This window comes from Anoplopoma fimbria, chromosome 10 (assembly GCF_027596085.1).
Source record: "Anoplopoma fimbria isolate UVic2021 breed Golden Eagle Sablefish chromosome 10, Afim_UVic_2022, whole genome shotgun sequence".
Classification (NCBI taxonomy): domain Eukaryota; kingdom Metazoa; phylum Chordata; class Actinopteri; order Perciformes; family Anoplopomatidae; genus Anoplopoma; species Anoplopoma fimbria.
The window spans coordinates 12,759,551-12,775,164 of NC_072458.1; the positions used below are offsets into that span (position 1 = coordinate 12,759,551).

Here is a 15,614-nt window from a genome sequence, read left to right on the forward strand (position 1 = left end):
TACAGTAGGTGTGAATAAATTGGTCTTTTTACCTATAATTCATTGGATTTCTACCCTGAAACCAAACATTTGAATTGAAAAAATGGGGCCTAATCCAATCTCAATCAGAACAAAAAGCTAAACTACGCTTATTTTAGATATCTATAAAAAGTGGTACACATGGCTTAACCTTCATGTGTGACAAAAGATATTTGAAAGAAGTTGGAATTTAGACAGTAGAGAAAGACAGTTGACGGACACAAAAACACTTTCATCTCTGTGTTTCCACCATTTATTAACTTTCTTGTTGTACCTACTAATACCTTCACACTGACTGCATAAGAGGTGAAAGGTGAGGATGAGGAATAGCTCAGATGAGGAGTAGTTGTGTTTTTTTTAGAAACGGCATCAGCGCTGATAAAGGCAGGTGGCAATCAGTGATCTGCACTGAACTGGATTTAACACGCCCTAATTCAGTCAGTCAGGCAATAACAAGTCTTTAAGCTTTAATTAATTGCATGTACGTACTGTATGTGCTTAGCATTGCATTATGGATGTTATGATGACGGGTGTGTGCAGGGAGGGGGTGAGAGAGGGTGGTGGGTGGGGGAGGCAGCCCTAAAACTCTTCCCAACAGTTCTGTGGCTTTACCTTGTGTTTATTTTAGAGCTCAATGTTCTAATCCAAACCTCTTTGTTTTTGTTCCGTACTGGGTTTCTTTAAATCAAACATTTTTTTTACCTTGTTGGTGAATTTGTGAAACCCAGCCAAGGTATCATTAATCCTCACTTTAAAGGGATGGATTGGAGTGTATTTAAGTGTGGCTGTATTTGTATTACCGACAGTAGATGGAGTTTGGAGGAACAGACAGGAGTACCAGCAGAGGAGCAAAGCAATGTACTGCAGCAAAACCTAGTGTAGACACCTCAAAATATTATAATGTTTAAATGAATAATATATTTAGATTATTTTCACGGCTTTACCTTGCCTTTACTGAAGCCTCTATCTATGCTCTCTTCAATAAGACCGTGGGAGTTGCTGGTCTACCGCTGCCTTGATCTATTAGTTTGTTTGTGGTATTATGTGACTTTGGCGAATCTGAACCCACCCTTTAAAGCACCACATTCACACAATAACACTAACTAACAGTGGAGACCAGCAACTCCTGTGTTTCACAAAGTAAAATAACTGTTTTTATTAATGACGTCTGGTGGCTTTAGATCACGGCTTCAGTTCTTTGTTTGAAAGGCTGTGAAAACATTTTAAATATAGCGTACACTTAAACTGATATTGATATCTTTAGGTGTCTTAAATACATAAGCCTTAAATTGCTTTGCTCCCGTGCTGATACTCATGTATGCTTCTTCAAGTTGCATCTACTGTAGGTAGTACACTGATTAAACTCTTCATACAACCCCAAGTCAAAAAGTCTGAACTATCCCTTTAAGTTCTGAGCATTGCTGCTTTCACAATAAAAGCTTCCAGTTCAGAGGTGCAAAGCAGCTTTCAGTCCACATGGCATTGTTCCTGTGTCAGGGTTTCTAATGTCATATCATTTTAGGGCTTCTGCTAACTTCATGAAATTCATGAATGAGTGTATTTTGTGTTGCATTATGAGTTTGTTGCTATCAGCTTTTTGGTTTACATGTTTTCACTTTTCTCCTCCCCGATTCGTCCTCTTTTTCATCTGACCTCTCCTCCATCCATCCTCTTTTCTAACCTCCGTCATCTTTCTGTTCATCAAAATCCTTCCTTTTTCTTTTCATTTTCTCTCTTACTGTCCCATCTTGTTCCTCACGTTCTCTTCATCTGTTCCTAATCCTCCCTCGCTCCCAACATCAATATTCCCATAACCCCCATCCCCTCTTTCCCCCCTTCCATTCGTGCTCCATCTATCCCCCCCCCTCTCTTTCTTTTTCTGTATCCATCCTCCGCCCCCCGCCTCCTCTCAGATCACGATAACCCGCGGCGAGGAGTGTGTGCTGGAGGACAACTCTCAGAGGACCAAGTGGAAGGTGATCAGCACGACGGGGAACGAGGCCATGGTCCCCTCGGTGTGTTTCACCGTCCCACCTCCCAACCAGGAGGCCATCGACACAGCCAGCAGGTGAGACACATGCGCCAGGAACTGGTTAACAAATAATATAATAACATGTCAGGAAGTGGTAAGAAAACTGTGTGTGTGTGTGTGTGTGTGTGTGTGTGTGTGTGTGTGTGTGTGTGTGTGTGTGTGTGTGTGTGTGTGTGTGTGTGTGTGTGTGTGTGTGTGTGTGTGTGTGTGTGTGTGTGTGTGTGTGTGCAGGGCAGAGCAGCTGTACCAGAAGGTCATGTCTCTGTGGCATCAGCTGCACGTGAACATGAAGAGTGTGGTGTCCTGGCACTACCTGCTCAAAGACATCAGGACCGTCTCCGGATGGAACCTGGACACGGTGAGATTCTGCTTCTGTCCTCTCCTTTTCCGGTCTGTCCCGGTCCCCGTCCTCCTACTCACCGTCTCCCTCTTGTGTGTCCCCTGTCAGGTTCGCGGTCTGGCCCCGGCAGAGCGGCAGCAGGTCCTGGATCACCTGGAGTCCCAGCTGGCCGACTTCCTGTCCGACAGTAAAGAGAGCGCCGTGTTCACGGCAGGTGAGAGACGAGAGCTGGAGAAGGACGTCCAGCAGGCCCAGCAGCACTGCGAGGACCTGCTGCTCAACATGGAGACAGGTGACACATATATATACTCTTATGGATGCTCACATGCCTCCTAAACACTTTTATTCCACTACATCTCAGGGGGAAGTATTTAAAAGCAAATGGCTACAGTGTTACTGCTCATGTCCCAAATAACTCCTCTTTGTCTTTTTCCTCCCCTCCAGTGGAGAAGGACGAGTCGGTCTCCCGTTCGTACCTGTCGGAGCTGCAGAACATCAACCTTCGTCTAAATGAGGCCGAGCAGAGGCTAATGAGGGGGATTCAGACTCCGCCCCCCAGCCGGCTGTTAGGTGACAGCGCTGACTACACGGTCCAGATATCGGAGCAGGAGGTCAGTTTGAGCCCCCTCTGCTGGTTTAAACAGGCAATAATTAATATCAGTTATTGTTTCTTGAAAAATGTGAGTTTAAACATGACTCAGCCCCTCATTTCACATTCCGGTTCAGAAGCTGCAGTCGGAGCTGGACGCCGTGCGCTCCAGCCTGGGCGACGTGTCTCGTCGCTGCGTCGGTTTCTTCGAGGAGAAGCCGACGTCCTCCAGCGTTCCTGTCCTCCGGTCTGAACTCAACCAGGCCGTGGAGAAGACAGACAAACTCCACAACATCTCCACTGTCTACCTAGAAAAGTTAGTGAGCTTCTTCTCCTTCAGTTTATCGATTAACTCAGTAATACTTGTTTGTTTGACTTATACAATATCTCTTAACCTTAATTCCTCCTCAGGTTAAAAACGGTGGACATCCTGATGCGTAGCCTGGATGAAGCGGAGAGCCAGGTCAGGAAGAACGAGAGCAGGCTAAGTGAAGAGGACATTGTTCCGGCTGACACGGCGTCCATTCAGAACCTCAGCGATCAACTAGGGGTAAGGGACACATTGCCGCACAACTCTTACTTCATGTAGGGAATCTATTTGACTCTGACGGTTGTGCTGCTATTCTCCATGTGATCTCCCTCCAGAGGTGGCAGGCCGAGCTTGTCGAGCAGGAGGGCGTCTTCCAGGCTCTGCGGTCGGAGTTGGATCGAGCCAAAGAGGCCGGCACCCAGCTCAGCAGGCTCCACCCAGACCGCAGCCCTGAGCTGGAGCGCTACCAGGAGAGAGCCAATCAGATGTCAGAGAGGTGGAGCGGAGTCAAGAGACAGATGGAGACACGGTGAGCAGGACGGGGTGACGATGAGAAAAGAGAGAAGGTTTGGGGAGGAGATGAGAAGAAGGACACATAAGTTCAAATAACAGAGTTATGTTAGATCATGTGACACTTAGATTGCTCTCAGGGTGACTTTATTTAACTAACTATGAGATTTCTAAAGGTAATTGGCAGCACCAGATTATATTTAGGGACTTCCTAGCAAAGGGGGTGAATATAATGCACACACAACTTTACATTTTTTATCTTGTAAAACTGTTGAAAACAAGTTTTAACATTTATTTTTTTATTTCGCTTTACCAATTTTGACTATTTTTTGTCGGTCCATTACAAAAAATTGAAATATAAATCCATTTTAATTCCAGGTTGTAATGCAACAAATTAAGATAAGCGGCAAGCAGGGGGGAAACTTAAGCAAGGCACTGTAGTAAACTTGTGCTGTACTTATAATAAATATGTTTATGCGTTTAATGTTTTGAAAGTCTTTCTCTGTTTCATTGCAGACGGACTGATCTAGACGCTCTGGGCTCGGCCCTGCAGCAGTACAGAGACGGTCATTCGGCTCTAATCAGCTGGATCGAAGAAACAACAGAGAGACAAGAGAACACACAACCCGGACAGATGGACAGCAAAGCGCTGTCGGAACAACTGGCCCAGCAGACGGTTAGTAACACTACATTTATTGATCGAAATTCTAAGGAACGATTCATGATTAGAGATATTAGTGCACAATAAATGTTCTATACGGAAAAATTTGGCAGATTTAAATAAATGATGTGTTCTTTTCGTGCGATTCCCCTCCTCAGGCATTAGTAGCAGAGATTGAACAGAATCAGGCCAAACTAGACGAGTGCCAGACTCACTCCAAAGTGTACTGCACCTCGGTAAAGGTAAGAGACTCCTGTTTATTTTTCATATGCAACATGTCAAATATGTGTCATAGTTTGTGCCGAGCTGTTTCACTATGATGGTCCAAATGATCTAGTGGTCACTGTCATGGTTCTGTGTCGCTAACAATCAAGAAGACGTGTAAATGCATTTGATAAGTCTCCGTTTACAAACTAGTTCCATTAAAACTCCAAAATACTCTCTCTTATATTATGTATAATTATAATACAGTCATCTAACTTACTCATATGTACATGGCTGTATTCTGAAGGACTATGAACTGCAGCTGATGACCTACAGAGCCTTCGTAGAATCCATGCACAAGTCGCCTGTTAAGAGGAGGAGGATGCACTCTTCCTCTGACGCCATCACTCAGGAGGTGAGATAGAGAGAGTCCAGTAAACTCTTGTGATTAATATCGAAAATAAATTTTTGGAATATTAAAATAATCTATAACTTTTTTATGGGTCCTCTCTCTGCAGTTCATGGACTTGCGCACACGCTACACAGCCTTGGTCACCTTGACAACCCAACACGTGAAGTACATCAGCGATGCACTGAGAAGACTAGAAGAAGAAGAGGTGGGGCTTTGTTTCTCTATACATCTCTCTCTGCTGCTTGGAATGTATGGTTGGACTAAATCACTGCAGGCTGTGAGGAATTTTTGTATATTGGATTTTCTTTTTTTAACTGTGCAGAAAGAGGTGGAGGAGGAGAAGCAAGCCAGAGTGGGGCAGGTTTCAGACCTGTTGGGCTGGGTCAAAGGCCTCCAGGGACGGACTGGGGGCCCCAACGCCGAGTCCTCACTTGCTGCTCAACAGGTACAACAGAAATCTAACATGGTTGTACACATTATTCTACAGACGAGTTACCTAGAGTATTCTACAGCAAAGAGGTCCAGTGGGCTGTTTGTTCTGTGCAGCTCACAACTGTTACATTATTTAATATATTAAGGATAGCGCTTTCTCATGAATTCCATGTAATATGCTATTGAACTGAATATAAAAGATGGTGGTAGTGCTGTACTAAGAGCATCATGCATGTGTGTTCTTCTAAAGGCCATCAGTGAACAGCTGGCAGCCAAGAAAGACGAAGTGGCTGAAGCCATCAGGAGCACTCAGGTCTTCCTGCTATCCAAACAGGCCAGCAAGTAAGATCACGCACACATTGCACTCACAACACATTCACTACACTACACTGTTTGAGTTCACCTGTGTCATAGAATCTAGCACAGAGCCACACACATTGGTTCTCACACACCACACAAGTAGGGGATTCTCATCTAGCTGCTTGTCATGGAAATTCTGAATTAAAGGTATAGCTTGGGTTTTTTGCAGTGGGGTTTATATGTAGTTCTTCTCCATAGTCTGTGTATTACAGTATTACAGTACTACAGTAGATGGAGTTTGGAGAAAAGGACAGGAGTACCAGAAGGGAGCAGAACAATGTACTGTTGCGGATGTGTTTTAGAAACCTAAAAAAATATTTATCAGTATAGGTGTACGCTATATTTGCTATGTTTTCACTGCCTAACATTGGGAACTAAAGCCGTTATCTAAAGCTGCCAGACTTCTTTAAAGAAACAGAATGTTACCCTCCAGCACTTTCTAGATGCTGGTCTATCGCTGCCTCCATCATTTAGTTTGTTTGTGTTATGTCTGACTTTGGTGTTTAAAAGAGCTTCTTTGGATTCACCAAAGTCACACAAAAAAAATAAACTTGCCAACAAAGGCAGCGGTAGACCAGCAACTCCCTTGTTCTGTCAGCTTAAATAACTTTTTTGTCAAACGAATCTGGAAAAGAGACGTCTACTGTCGGTTATACACTGATTTATGGTTAAGAACCTCATATAAAACCACTTTTTAAAAAAAATCTGAACTATCCCTTTAGGCAGACGTTTTTTCAGGTTAATTCCAGTTTGGGAATTTTTGGAAATAGGATGAAACCTCAAGGAAAGGTGGGGAATATTAAGGGAATGTATTAAATGGACAGGTTTACAGTAATATATATGAATATATTTTCAGCTGTTATTGTACCCAATGGTGGGTTTCAGTTTACAGTATCTACAGCTTTTTTATGGGTAACATTAGTGCAAATCATACAATAGAAACAAAAACCCTTTTCGGGTCTGTAAAGATCTCCATTTTAAAATCCATTGAAATTTGAACAGAAAATATATCAAAACCACTGTGGGAAACCTACATCGCACATTAAACGCATATAGCCCACCCGCTCTAACCTTCTCCCTTGTGTCCTTTCAGGTTGTCCCCAGAGGAGCGTGCTCATGTCGAGGCTCAGCTAGACCAGCTGACGGCCACCTACAACCAGCTGTGTGAAAGCTCCACCCAGCAGCTACAGCAGCTGGAGCAGCAACTGGCCAAAGAGGAAGAAAGAAAGGTAGATCGATTGGAGGGCTGTGCCAAATGGAGAGGGGGGTACAGCCAATTTGTGACCAAAATGTATATTCAGGTTTGGCGAGCTTGACTAAATGTAATTGTGAAAAATGTTGCTGAAAATGCTTGCGAGCTAAGCGTGAGTTTATGTGTGGGCCAGCGATATGTGTGTGTGTGTGTGTGTTGTACAGCATGATGTGTGTTCACAGATTTTTTGACAAACATCACAATTGACGAGTCTCACTCATTGACTTGGTTTGGTTTAACAAACATCACAGACCCTGTTCAGACGTGTATCCAGATGATCTAAATATAACGTTTTATTTTTGCCACTTTTTTTTTTACCTCCTCCTTTGTCATTCAAGGAAAAGGTATGAATAATAAAATAAAGGCCTTTTCAGAAAATTAGATTTAGTTTTATAACTGAACACAGAAGGACAAAGAAGAATTCACTGGATGACACTGTCTGACTTGGGCCGTAGCATGGAGTGTTCCACTGACTCTCACATTGTTCTCCTAAAAGCCTGCAGTCATTTCATCAACTATCCCCACCATAGTCTTTTCTCATCATCATCATCATCACTGTCATAATCATCAGAAAACACATCTGCTGAACTGCTAACATGGTTAATACATGGCCTTAGTGGTGCCGCACAAGTCATGCTAGCAGTTAGCTAGAAGCTGTAATGCTCTGCTCTTTGTAGATCCATCGTTGGAAACAAATCATTTACGTAAAAGATGCACCATCATCACATCACATTTTAATCATCTTTGTAGCTAGTTGAGTAGTATCATGTTTATTTTTATGTAGTAGTAAAATAATGCCACTGCATAAAGTAAACGCATATCATTTAAATATTTTTTTACTCTGCATCAAGTTTACCCCATGTATTTGTCTACAATGGACCAATCACACATGCACTTGGTCATTCCTTGCCTGCCACATGCAATACGTTACATCTGTAAAAAAAAAAAAAAAAAAAAAGGGATTGAATGTGTGAGAATTTCCGGTTTCAAGCAATTCTTAATAATCCTTATGTCTTATCAGCTGCACCTCACAACCGATTCTTATGTGAATGCTCTATGTTTTTACAGGGGACATTTATGTGACTAATCAAATACCCACTGAAGTATAGACGTTATAAAAAAGTTACTTTTAGGGGTTTTAAGTGTAAGTGCACCAGAGGCCGGCTATGCAAAAAAAAACTTCACCATTTGAGCATGTTGTGTCCAGATCACCAGATTGTGTGAATGAGAGTTTTTGTGTTTCTTCTAATGCATACTATTAATGTTTGAAACTTTAAACCAGCATTTTGCTTGAAAACCACTAACAGCAGCCAAAGGAGAATTGTGGACATCCGAAGGATCAGAGTGTGAGATGGAAATTAAAGCAGGACATTTGTAAATACACTAAATCTGCAGATCAGTTTACTGTTCAGTTAGCGCCAGTGCAAACCATATCGTATCTCAAAAGACAATACTGCTAATGCCTTGCCAATGATAATGAGTAGTTACAATTTTATGTGATACGTGGTATATTGCAAAACAATCTGCAATTCATCCTGGTATCTGTGCAACTGAAGAACTGAACATACCTTGCATATAGTTTATTTTTCTTAGCCTATTCCAGTCTAAAGTAAGGTCAGCAGGAAGATTTAGTGTCAGTGCAGTGATAGGAGTCAGAATGAAGAGTGGCATGCAGAATGCTAACAACCAGCTTCTCACCTGTTGCGCCTCGCTCTGCCGAGCCATAAGCTGGCCCATTAGTGTGTGTGCCACGAGACAAACCTGTACGGTAAGTGATGCTCGCTTTCTCTTTTACTGTTGCTTTTAAGTTATTTTTTTTCCTTAACTAGATATTTTATCCACTTCTACTTCTAAACGCTTCTGTGTTCTTTTGTGTGTCTTTGTTTTTCTTTTATCTTGGGCTTTTTCTGCATTTTTTGTTTCTAGTTGCTTTTTTGCATGCTTTGTGCTTGTTTTAGAATTACATAGCAGTAGTTAGTATTAAAAAGCTTTTTGAGATAAAGCAAACATGGAAATATGAGAAAGAACAATAAAATTCCTTATGTTTACCAATAAGTAAACAAATTATTATGATTTTTTCAACTTATATCCACTATTATGTTTTTGTGGCAACTGGTTGTGGGTTTTCTTCTTTTTCTAATTCTGCCATCTGGTATTGCCCATAATATGCTATACTAGTATAAAACAAAATGAAAACATAGCAACATAACTTGATTAATTAAGTGTCATGTTCTTCAAATTACTGGAATGAATGTCAACTGGAATTTTATTTTCTTTATTTTTGTAGAACCAAATTGCCATTGCTGGAGTAATTGACCTCGGAACAGTGGAAACATTCCCAGTGTTCAAAGCAGCCCAACGTGGTCTTATTGACCAGGACACCTGCCATGTACTACTGGAGGCCCAGATCATTATGGGTGGGCTCCTCCAGCCTGACTCCCCTCTCAATCTTTCACTGGAACAAGGTCTAGCTCAAGGCCTTATTGACACCCACACCAGACAGTCCCTTTCTGAGCTAGAGAAGGCCTTGCTTTTGGTGGAAAATGCCAAGTCTACAAGTGACCAACAACAGAATGTGTTGCCAGTAGCTGCGGCCATGGAGCTCGGGCTGATAAGAGAAGAGTTGGGACTTCGAATTTTAGAAATCCAGATGAACACTGGAGGCCTGAGGAGCTCAATGGGAAAAAAATTGAGTTTAGAGCAAGCAGATGACAAGAGACTTTTGACTCCAAGAACCCTCACCAAACTCCAGTCAAGGCAACAACAAAAAGAACTGATCGATCCAAACACAGCTGAAAAATTAAACCTAAATGAGCTACAAGAGCGCTGTGTCCTTGACGATGACTCCGGCCTACTTCTCCTCCCTGTCAAACAGCAACCTGGAGGAACTGTCTGCCTCCGGTCTGGAAGAAAAGTTGGCATATTCCGCGCAGTCCAGGAAGGTCTGATTGATCGGAAAGTGACTGTACGACTTCTTGAAGCTCAGCTCTTTGCTGGTGGTATTGCTGACCCACGGTCTGGCCACCGGTTGACAGTCGATGAGGCTGTTCGTCATGGGCTTATGGACCAGGATCTAGCCTGTGCCATGTTAGCGCGACAGCTGCAAAATGGGGGAATTCTAGACCCTTTCAGTGGAGAACGCTTGGATTTGGAAGAGAGCCTACGCAGGGATCTTCTCTCTCCTCTAATGGCTCTGTTGGTCCTTGAGTCGCTTTGGGGTTTCATGGGAATACTGTGGCCTGAATCCGGAGAACTCCTGCCTATTGTTGAGGCTCTTCAACAAGGAGTTATCTCAGGTGAGCTTTCAAGGAACATCCTAAAGCAGCGACATGCCATTGGGGCTTTGTACAACCCAGAAACCCTCCAGGTGCTTCCCCTAAGCCAGGCTGCTGAAGAGACCCTTGAGCCCAGTGTTGTCAGGTTTCTCAAGAACACCCACATCCCAGATGTTCTTTCCAGCATGAACCAGTCAGGTACCCCATCTCTAAACCGCTTGAGTTGGAGTTCCACCAGCTCCTCTCCACCTCCATCCTCTCCATCACCTTCATCATCTCCCGCAGGCCTTGTTTGGGATACCACACCAACACATGGAATGGATCCTGAAGAGCAAGCAAAACACAAGCTGCTGTTTCACCTCATGACTCACAGCTATGTGGATGCTCGTTCTGGAAAAAGACTGGTGCTGCTCGACCCTGAGTTGTTGGAGTTGGTCAAAGCTACTGAACTGATTGCTGGAGCTTCTAGAAGTCAAATTGAGCCACAAAGCAGTTTGACCACAGATGAGCAGGGGAAGTTGCAATTGGTGACAGAGTTTAGTTTGGCAGATATAGGGACGAGTGACACACAAACTGAGGTTGAAGAAGAAAGTTCCGATGTAGTTACACCAAGCAAAGAAGTTAAGAGGAATGGTACAGGTAGTCTAGAAGAAAGGTATGATGGAGAAAATGACAACAAGCTGCTGCACAAACCATCAGTAACACCAGAGAGTGATTCAGCCTTTGAAGCTAACAAAGAAATTGGTGTAGAGAAATATGCAAAAGAAAAAGCTCAAAAGAAAGAAATAACTGATCATGAAAGTTTAAAAGCTTCGGCTAAAAATCTTGAAGCCCCAAAGGAGCTGGTGGCAACTGAATTCAAACCCAGGGATACTGGTGGCCAGCAGGGGACTACAAGTACAAACACAACAGAAGAAAGGGAAACAGCTATGAAACCTCTCAAATCCATCCCACTGGGAGCAAAAGCAACTGAAAAGGTTAAATCGAAACAATCTGATGATAGGAAACATATAAAGCATTCCAAGACTGAGTTAGAATTGACCCAACAAAAGATGCCTATGACAGAGAATGACTCAAAGCATGCTAAACCTCAGATTGATATCCATGATTCAGCAGTGGAGAAGGAATGGGAAGATAATGAATTGGCAAAGTTAGTCCTAGAACTCAAACAGGGAGGATTGATGACAGAGGAAGGGGAAAAGCTGCTCCCAGATGAGGCAGTAGCCCAAGGAGTCCTTCCTGGCCATACAGCAGTTAAATTAATGGCTCAGGCTGGTCTGTTTGGGGGTTTCCTAGATGCGAGCAGCGGTGAGTCACTAAGCATGGAGGATGTTATGCAGGAGGGTTTACTAGATGAGGATCTAATGTGGAGTGTCCTGAAGTCAGATAAAACACTTGCAGGGCTTGTGAATGTAGAGAAAAAGCAGATCTGTGGGGTAAGGGAGGCAGCTGAGGCAGGGTTGATCGACCCCAACACCGCTGCTCGACTTTTGGAAGCACAGGTGGCGTCTGGGGGGATCGTTGACCTACGCAGGGATAAGAGAGTCTCTGTCACCCTAGCAGCAAACCTGGGACTGATTGAGGAGGATCAAAGAGATGAGCTTATGGCACTAGAGAAGGCATTCAAAGGAAAGGATATGGATTCAGCAACAGCCCTCACTAAAGCCAGTTTGCAGCTACAGATGGATGGTGTTATTGACCCAGAGTCAAAGTCCCCAGTTCCTCTGGAGCAAGCTGTTCAGAAAGGGTTGATTAGATCTGAAGAGGCTTATCAGGTGTTGGCAAGACAGGTGGCTGAGGGTGGTATAATACATCATGCTTCAGGGATGAGGCTGTCAGTTCCTGATGCTGTAGATAGAGGACTAGTGGACAGGTCCATTGCGCCTGGGCTGGAAGAACTTGAGTGGGTCTACCAAGGAAAAGTCAGCGCTTCTTCTCACCCAGAAGCTGTTGTTTTCCAGGCATCAACCGGAGCCATAGTAGACCCTGACTCTGGATGTAAATTGACATTGACAGAGGCAGTTTCTAGAGGTCTTCTGGATGAGAATATTGCCAGTGACGCAATGGCTTCTTCTACTGTAACACGAGGACCGCTCGACCCAGAAACTGCACTCATTGTGCCTTATTCTGTTCTTGTAAATAGGGGAAAGATAGATATTGAAACAGGCAAACGCTTCTTGGAGGTAAAACCATTCAGAGGTGTTCAGGATGGTCAGACAAGAGACATCTTAACTCTTCCTGAGGCAGTTGCATCTAAGCAAGTTGACCCAGTTCCCGCATTGAGGCTGCTTCAAAGCCAGGCAGACAGTGGAGGGATCATTGACATCAGTACTGGGGAAAGGCTCCCCATATTGAAAGCCTGTGAAAGAGGTTTTGTTGAAGACAGCATGGCCAGGGTTATAGCCACCAACCAGTTTTTGAAAGGAGGCTTAGTTGATCCGGCCACTGGACAACAGGTCTCTGGTCTGGAGGATGCCATTGCAAAAGAACTGATCTCCAGGGACATAGCTTCAGAGATTCAGGAGAAATTGGCTTCAGGGGAAATGGAGGGGGATAAAGGTAGCGCTACACCTGTTGCCTCATCAAATAGCACATACAGCCCTGCTGTTACTATGTCAGTGTCAAGTCCAGACAGTCCAGCAAACTTGTCAGACGTAAACTCTGAGGTGCTTTCAAGATCTCCACTTTCAAAGAAAGGTTTAGGAATTACACAGGACGATGGAAAGACATTGACATCTGTCGTATCAGATCAGTCACTGTTCTATGAACCGAATACAGTAGAGGAAAAAATTGAAGTGTCAGTGGAAGAAAAGGCTGCAATTGAGCCCGACCAATCTCTAGACCTCTTGTGTAAGTTTACTACTAATGTTGAAAAAAGAATCCAGGAAGCCATAGAAGAGATCGTACCACAGAAAAACATTCGTAAATCAGAGCCTCTTATTAAGCATGAGCCTAATGAGAGAGTGCAAATAGGTGCGAGTGAGACCCAAGATAGACAAAAGGGGAACGTTTTCAGAGATGGTGTTGGAGAATCCATTCAGGCACAGGTATATGATATTGACAAAGATTCAATAGGAGAGGTCAGAAAAGGAGTGGCTGATTTAAAGTTGGATGAGGAACCAGTGAAGGTTGGGGACAAGGACTGCAGACCCAGTGATGAGAGCATGTCAGTGGTTTATCATGATTCTGAAGATGGAAATCAGACAGGTTTTGTGGCAGAAGAGTTTAAAGCTGATGGAGAAAGAAAAGATGGCATTGAAATGTCCAAAATGAGTGAAGGGGATTATAGAAAGAGTGATGTAGCAGCACAGAGAGATGATGTCAAAGACGAGAAGGGTAAAAGAGTGGAGAAAGATAAACCTCTAAAGATTGATATTAAATCTAGCAACGACGCGGAGCAGGCAGACCAGTTATTGACCTCGCAAGCCAAAGAGACGGAAAGCAAAAGCAAGAAGAAGAGGAAGAATAAAAAGAACGGAAAGCACAAAGAAGCAGAGAGAGAAACACACTTTCCAGAGGTAAAGCATCCATCTCAAATTGATCAAACTGGTGCAAATATTGAAGGGCAGCCTGAGGCCATTGATGTAGTTAAATCACAAGAAGAATACAAGAAATCACAGATTCAGGGTCAGGCAGCCACAACAGGGCTTCCCAAAGGGGAAAGTGAACCAAAGATTGACGGCAAAATTGAGGCTCAAAAGGATTTGGTAAAACAGGGACAGGACGCAGTTCCAGCCACTCTTGAATTGACAAAGCATACCATTGAGCCAGAGAAAGATGCAATACAAAATGCTTTATTGAAGGATACAGAAAAAGGTGATAAGAGAGCAGAGATGAAACTGGAGGAGCAGAAAGAGAAAGATGAGGAGAAGGCTTCTGTCTCTCAGCAACTAGAACAACCAGAGAGCAGTCAGGAGGTAACGAAAAGCAAAGAGCAAGAGTTCCCTCAGAAATCTGCTCTACCAAACAACGAGAAAGCAGCCCTGATACTGAAAGCTAAAGAGAGCATTCTTAAAAAGGTGTTTGAAAAAGGTGTGAGTGAGAAGCAGGCCGCTGAGGAGCTGCAGGCACTGCGAAAGGAGGTGGGGAAGAAGGAGAGTCAAGGCACGACTGTAAAGACACAATCTCTGCCAGCTAAGGCCGATGGAGTGGAGGGTCATGATGATGGTGTCAAGGGACCCAATGGTTCACCAAAAGAGAGAGAAGAAGAGATGAGAGACAAAGAAGAGGAAATTACATTGAGAAGGGTCAAAGAAGATGAGACTGAGAAGAAACTTTCTGTCAAGGACGACATGGAGACCAAGGCTTCTTCAAATGAGAATGAAAAGAACAGGAGCTTTGAAAAGGAAGACCCTAAAACAGCTCCATCAGTCCAGCCTAAAGAAACAGAGCAAAGTAAACGAAAAAAGAAGAACAAGAAGACTAAGAGTCCGAAAGTAACAGACAAAACCGAGCCTGATACTGAGAAGTTACAGACAGAAAAAGTGGATTCTGACGTGACAACAAAAACTACCACAAAATCTGCAATGGCCAAACCAGATTCAGATAACTTAACTTCCGCTAAGGAGAAGAAGATAGACACACAGTCAGCCAGTGGTGTCATAAGATCTTCAGTTGGTGATGGGGCAAAAGAAGCGGAGACCTTTGTGATTAATGTTAAAGGGGCTGAGACCGGCCAACAAAGTCTACCATATTTAAGTCAATCAGAGGAACCCAAGTCTACCATTGAGGAACTTGTGCAACTGGCAGCGGTCACAGCTGTTGGGAAAGAAGAATCCCATTCAAAAACCAGGAATGCCACTGAATCCATTGCCTGGTCTCACAAGGCTGTCGCCTGCAAACCAGACATCCAACCCACAGCTCAATCAATTGCTGCTGGCACACAACCAGATAAAACGGGAGGGAAAGGTAAAAAGAAGAAAAAGCATCAACCAATTGAGGTTGATAGCACAAATGTTCCCGAATCGAAAGACCAACAGCAACACCTCGAGTCTCCAGAATCAGCGCCTTCACTCTCAGAAGACACTTCAACCGAGTCTGAATCGCCTGGAGTCCCTGACTCTGATACAGCCTCCGAGAGTTGGGGGGAGGGAGATGACGATGTCAAAGAGAGTCGAAAGTCTGTGTCAACCAAAGAGGGGAGGACACCCTCGACTGGCAAGGTGAGATCATTTATGACTGATTTATCTAGATTTCTTTAGAAGAAACTGTCTGCTGCC

The 15,614-nt window shown here is 43.7% G+C and overlaps 1 protein-coding gene across 7 annotated transcripts in view; it reads left to right on the forward strand.

Annotated features, from left to right (window-relative positions):
- The window catches only part of macf1a (microtubule actin crosslinking factor 1a), a 230,951-nt gene that overhangs the window by 137,195 nt on the left and 78,142 nt on the right, over positions 1-15,614 (forward strand). For 6 of the 7 annotated variants that reach the window (XM_054605481.1, XM_054605484.1, XM_054605479.1 and 3 more), the window contains exons 23-37: positions 1,932-2,086; positions 2,282-2,408; positions 2,499-2,682; positions 2,835-3,001; positions 3,117-3,295; positions 3,391-3,529; positions 3,625-3,818; positions 4,316-4,475; positions 4,619-4,702; positions 4,972-5,079; positions 5,183-5,281; positions 5,399-5,521; positions 5,759-5,850; positions 6,962-7,097; positions 9,408-15,557. In XM_054605481.1, the coding sequence (XP_054461456.1) occupies positions 1,932-2,086; positions 2,282-2,408; positions 2,499-2,682; positions 2,835-3,001; positions 3,117-3,295; positions 3,391-3,529; positions 3,625-3,818; positions 4,316-4,475; positions 4,619-4,702; positions 4,972-5,079; positions 5,183-5,281; positions 5,399-5,521; positions 5,759-5,850; positions 6,962-7,097; positions 9,408-15,557 (8,097 nt within the window). The remainder of the gene's footprint in view (positions 1-1,931; positions 2,087-2,281; positions 2,409-2,498; positions 2,683-2,834; positions 3,002-3,116; positions 3,296-3,390; positions 3,530-3,624; positions 3,819-4,315; positions 4,476-4,618; positions 4,703-4,971; positions 5,080-5,182; positions 5,282-5,398; positions 5,522-5,758; positions 5,851-6,961; positions 7,098-9,407; positions 15,558-15,614) is intronic. The other variant, XM_054605485.1, reaches the window with a different exon arrangement.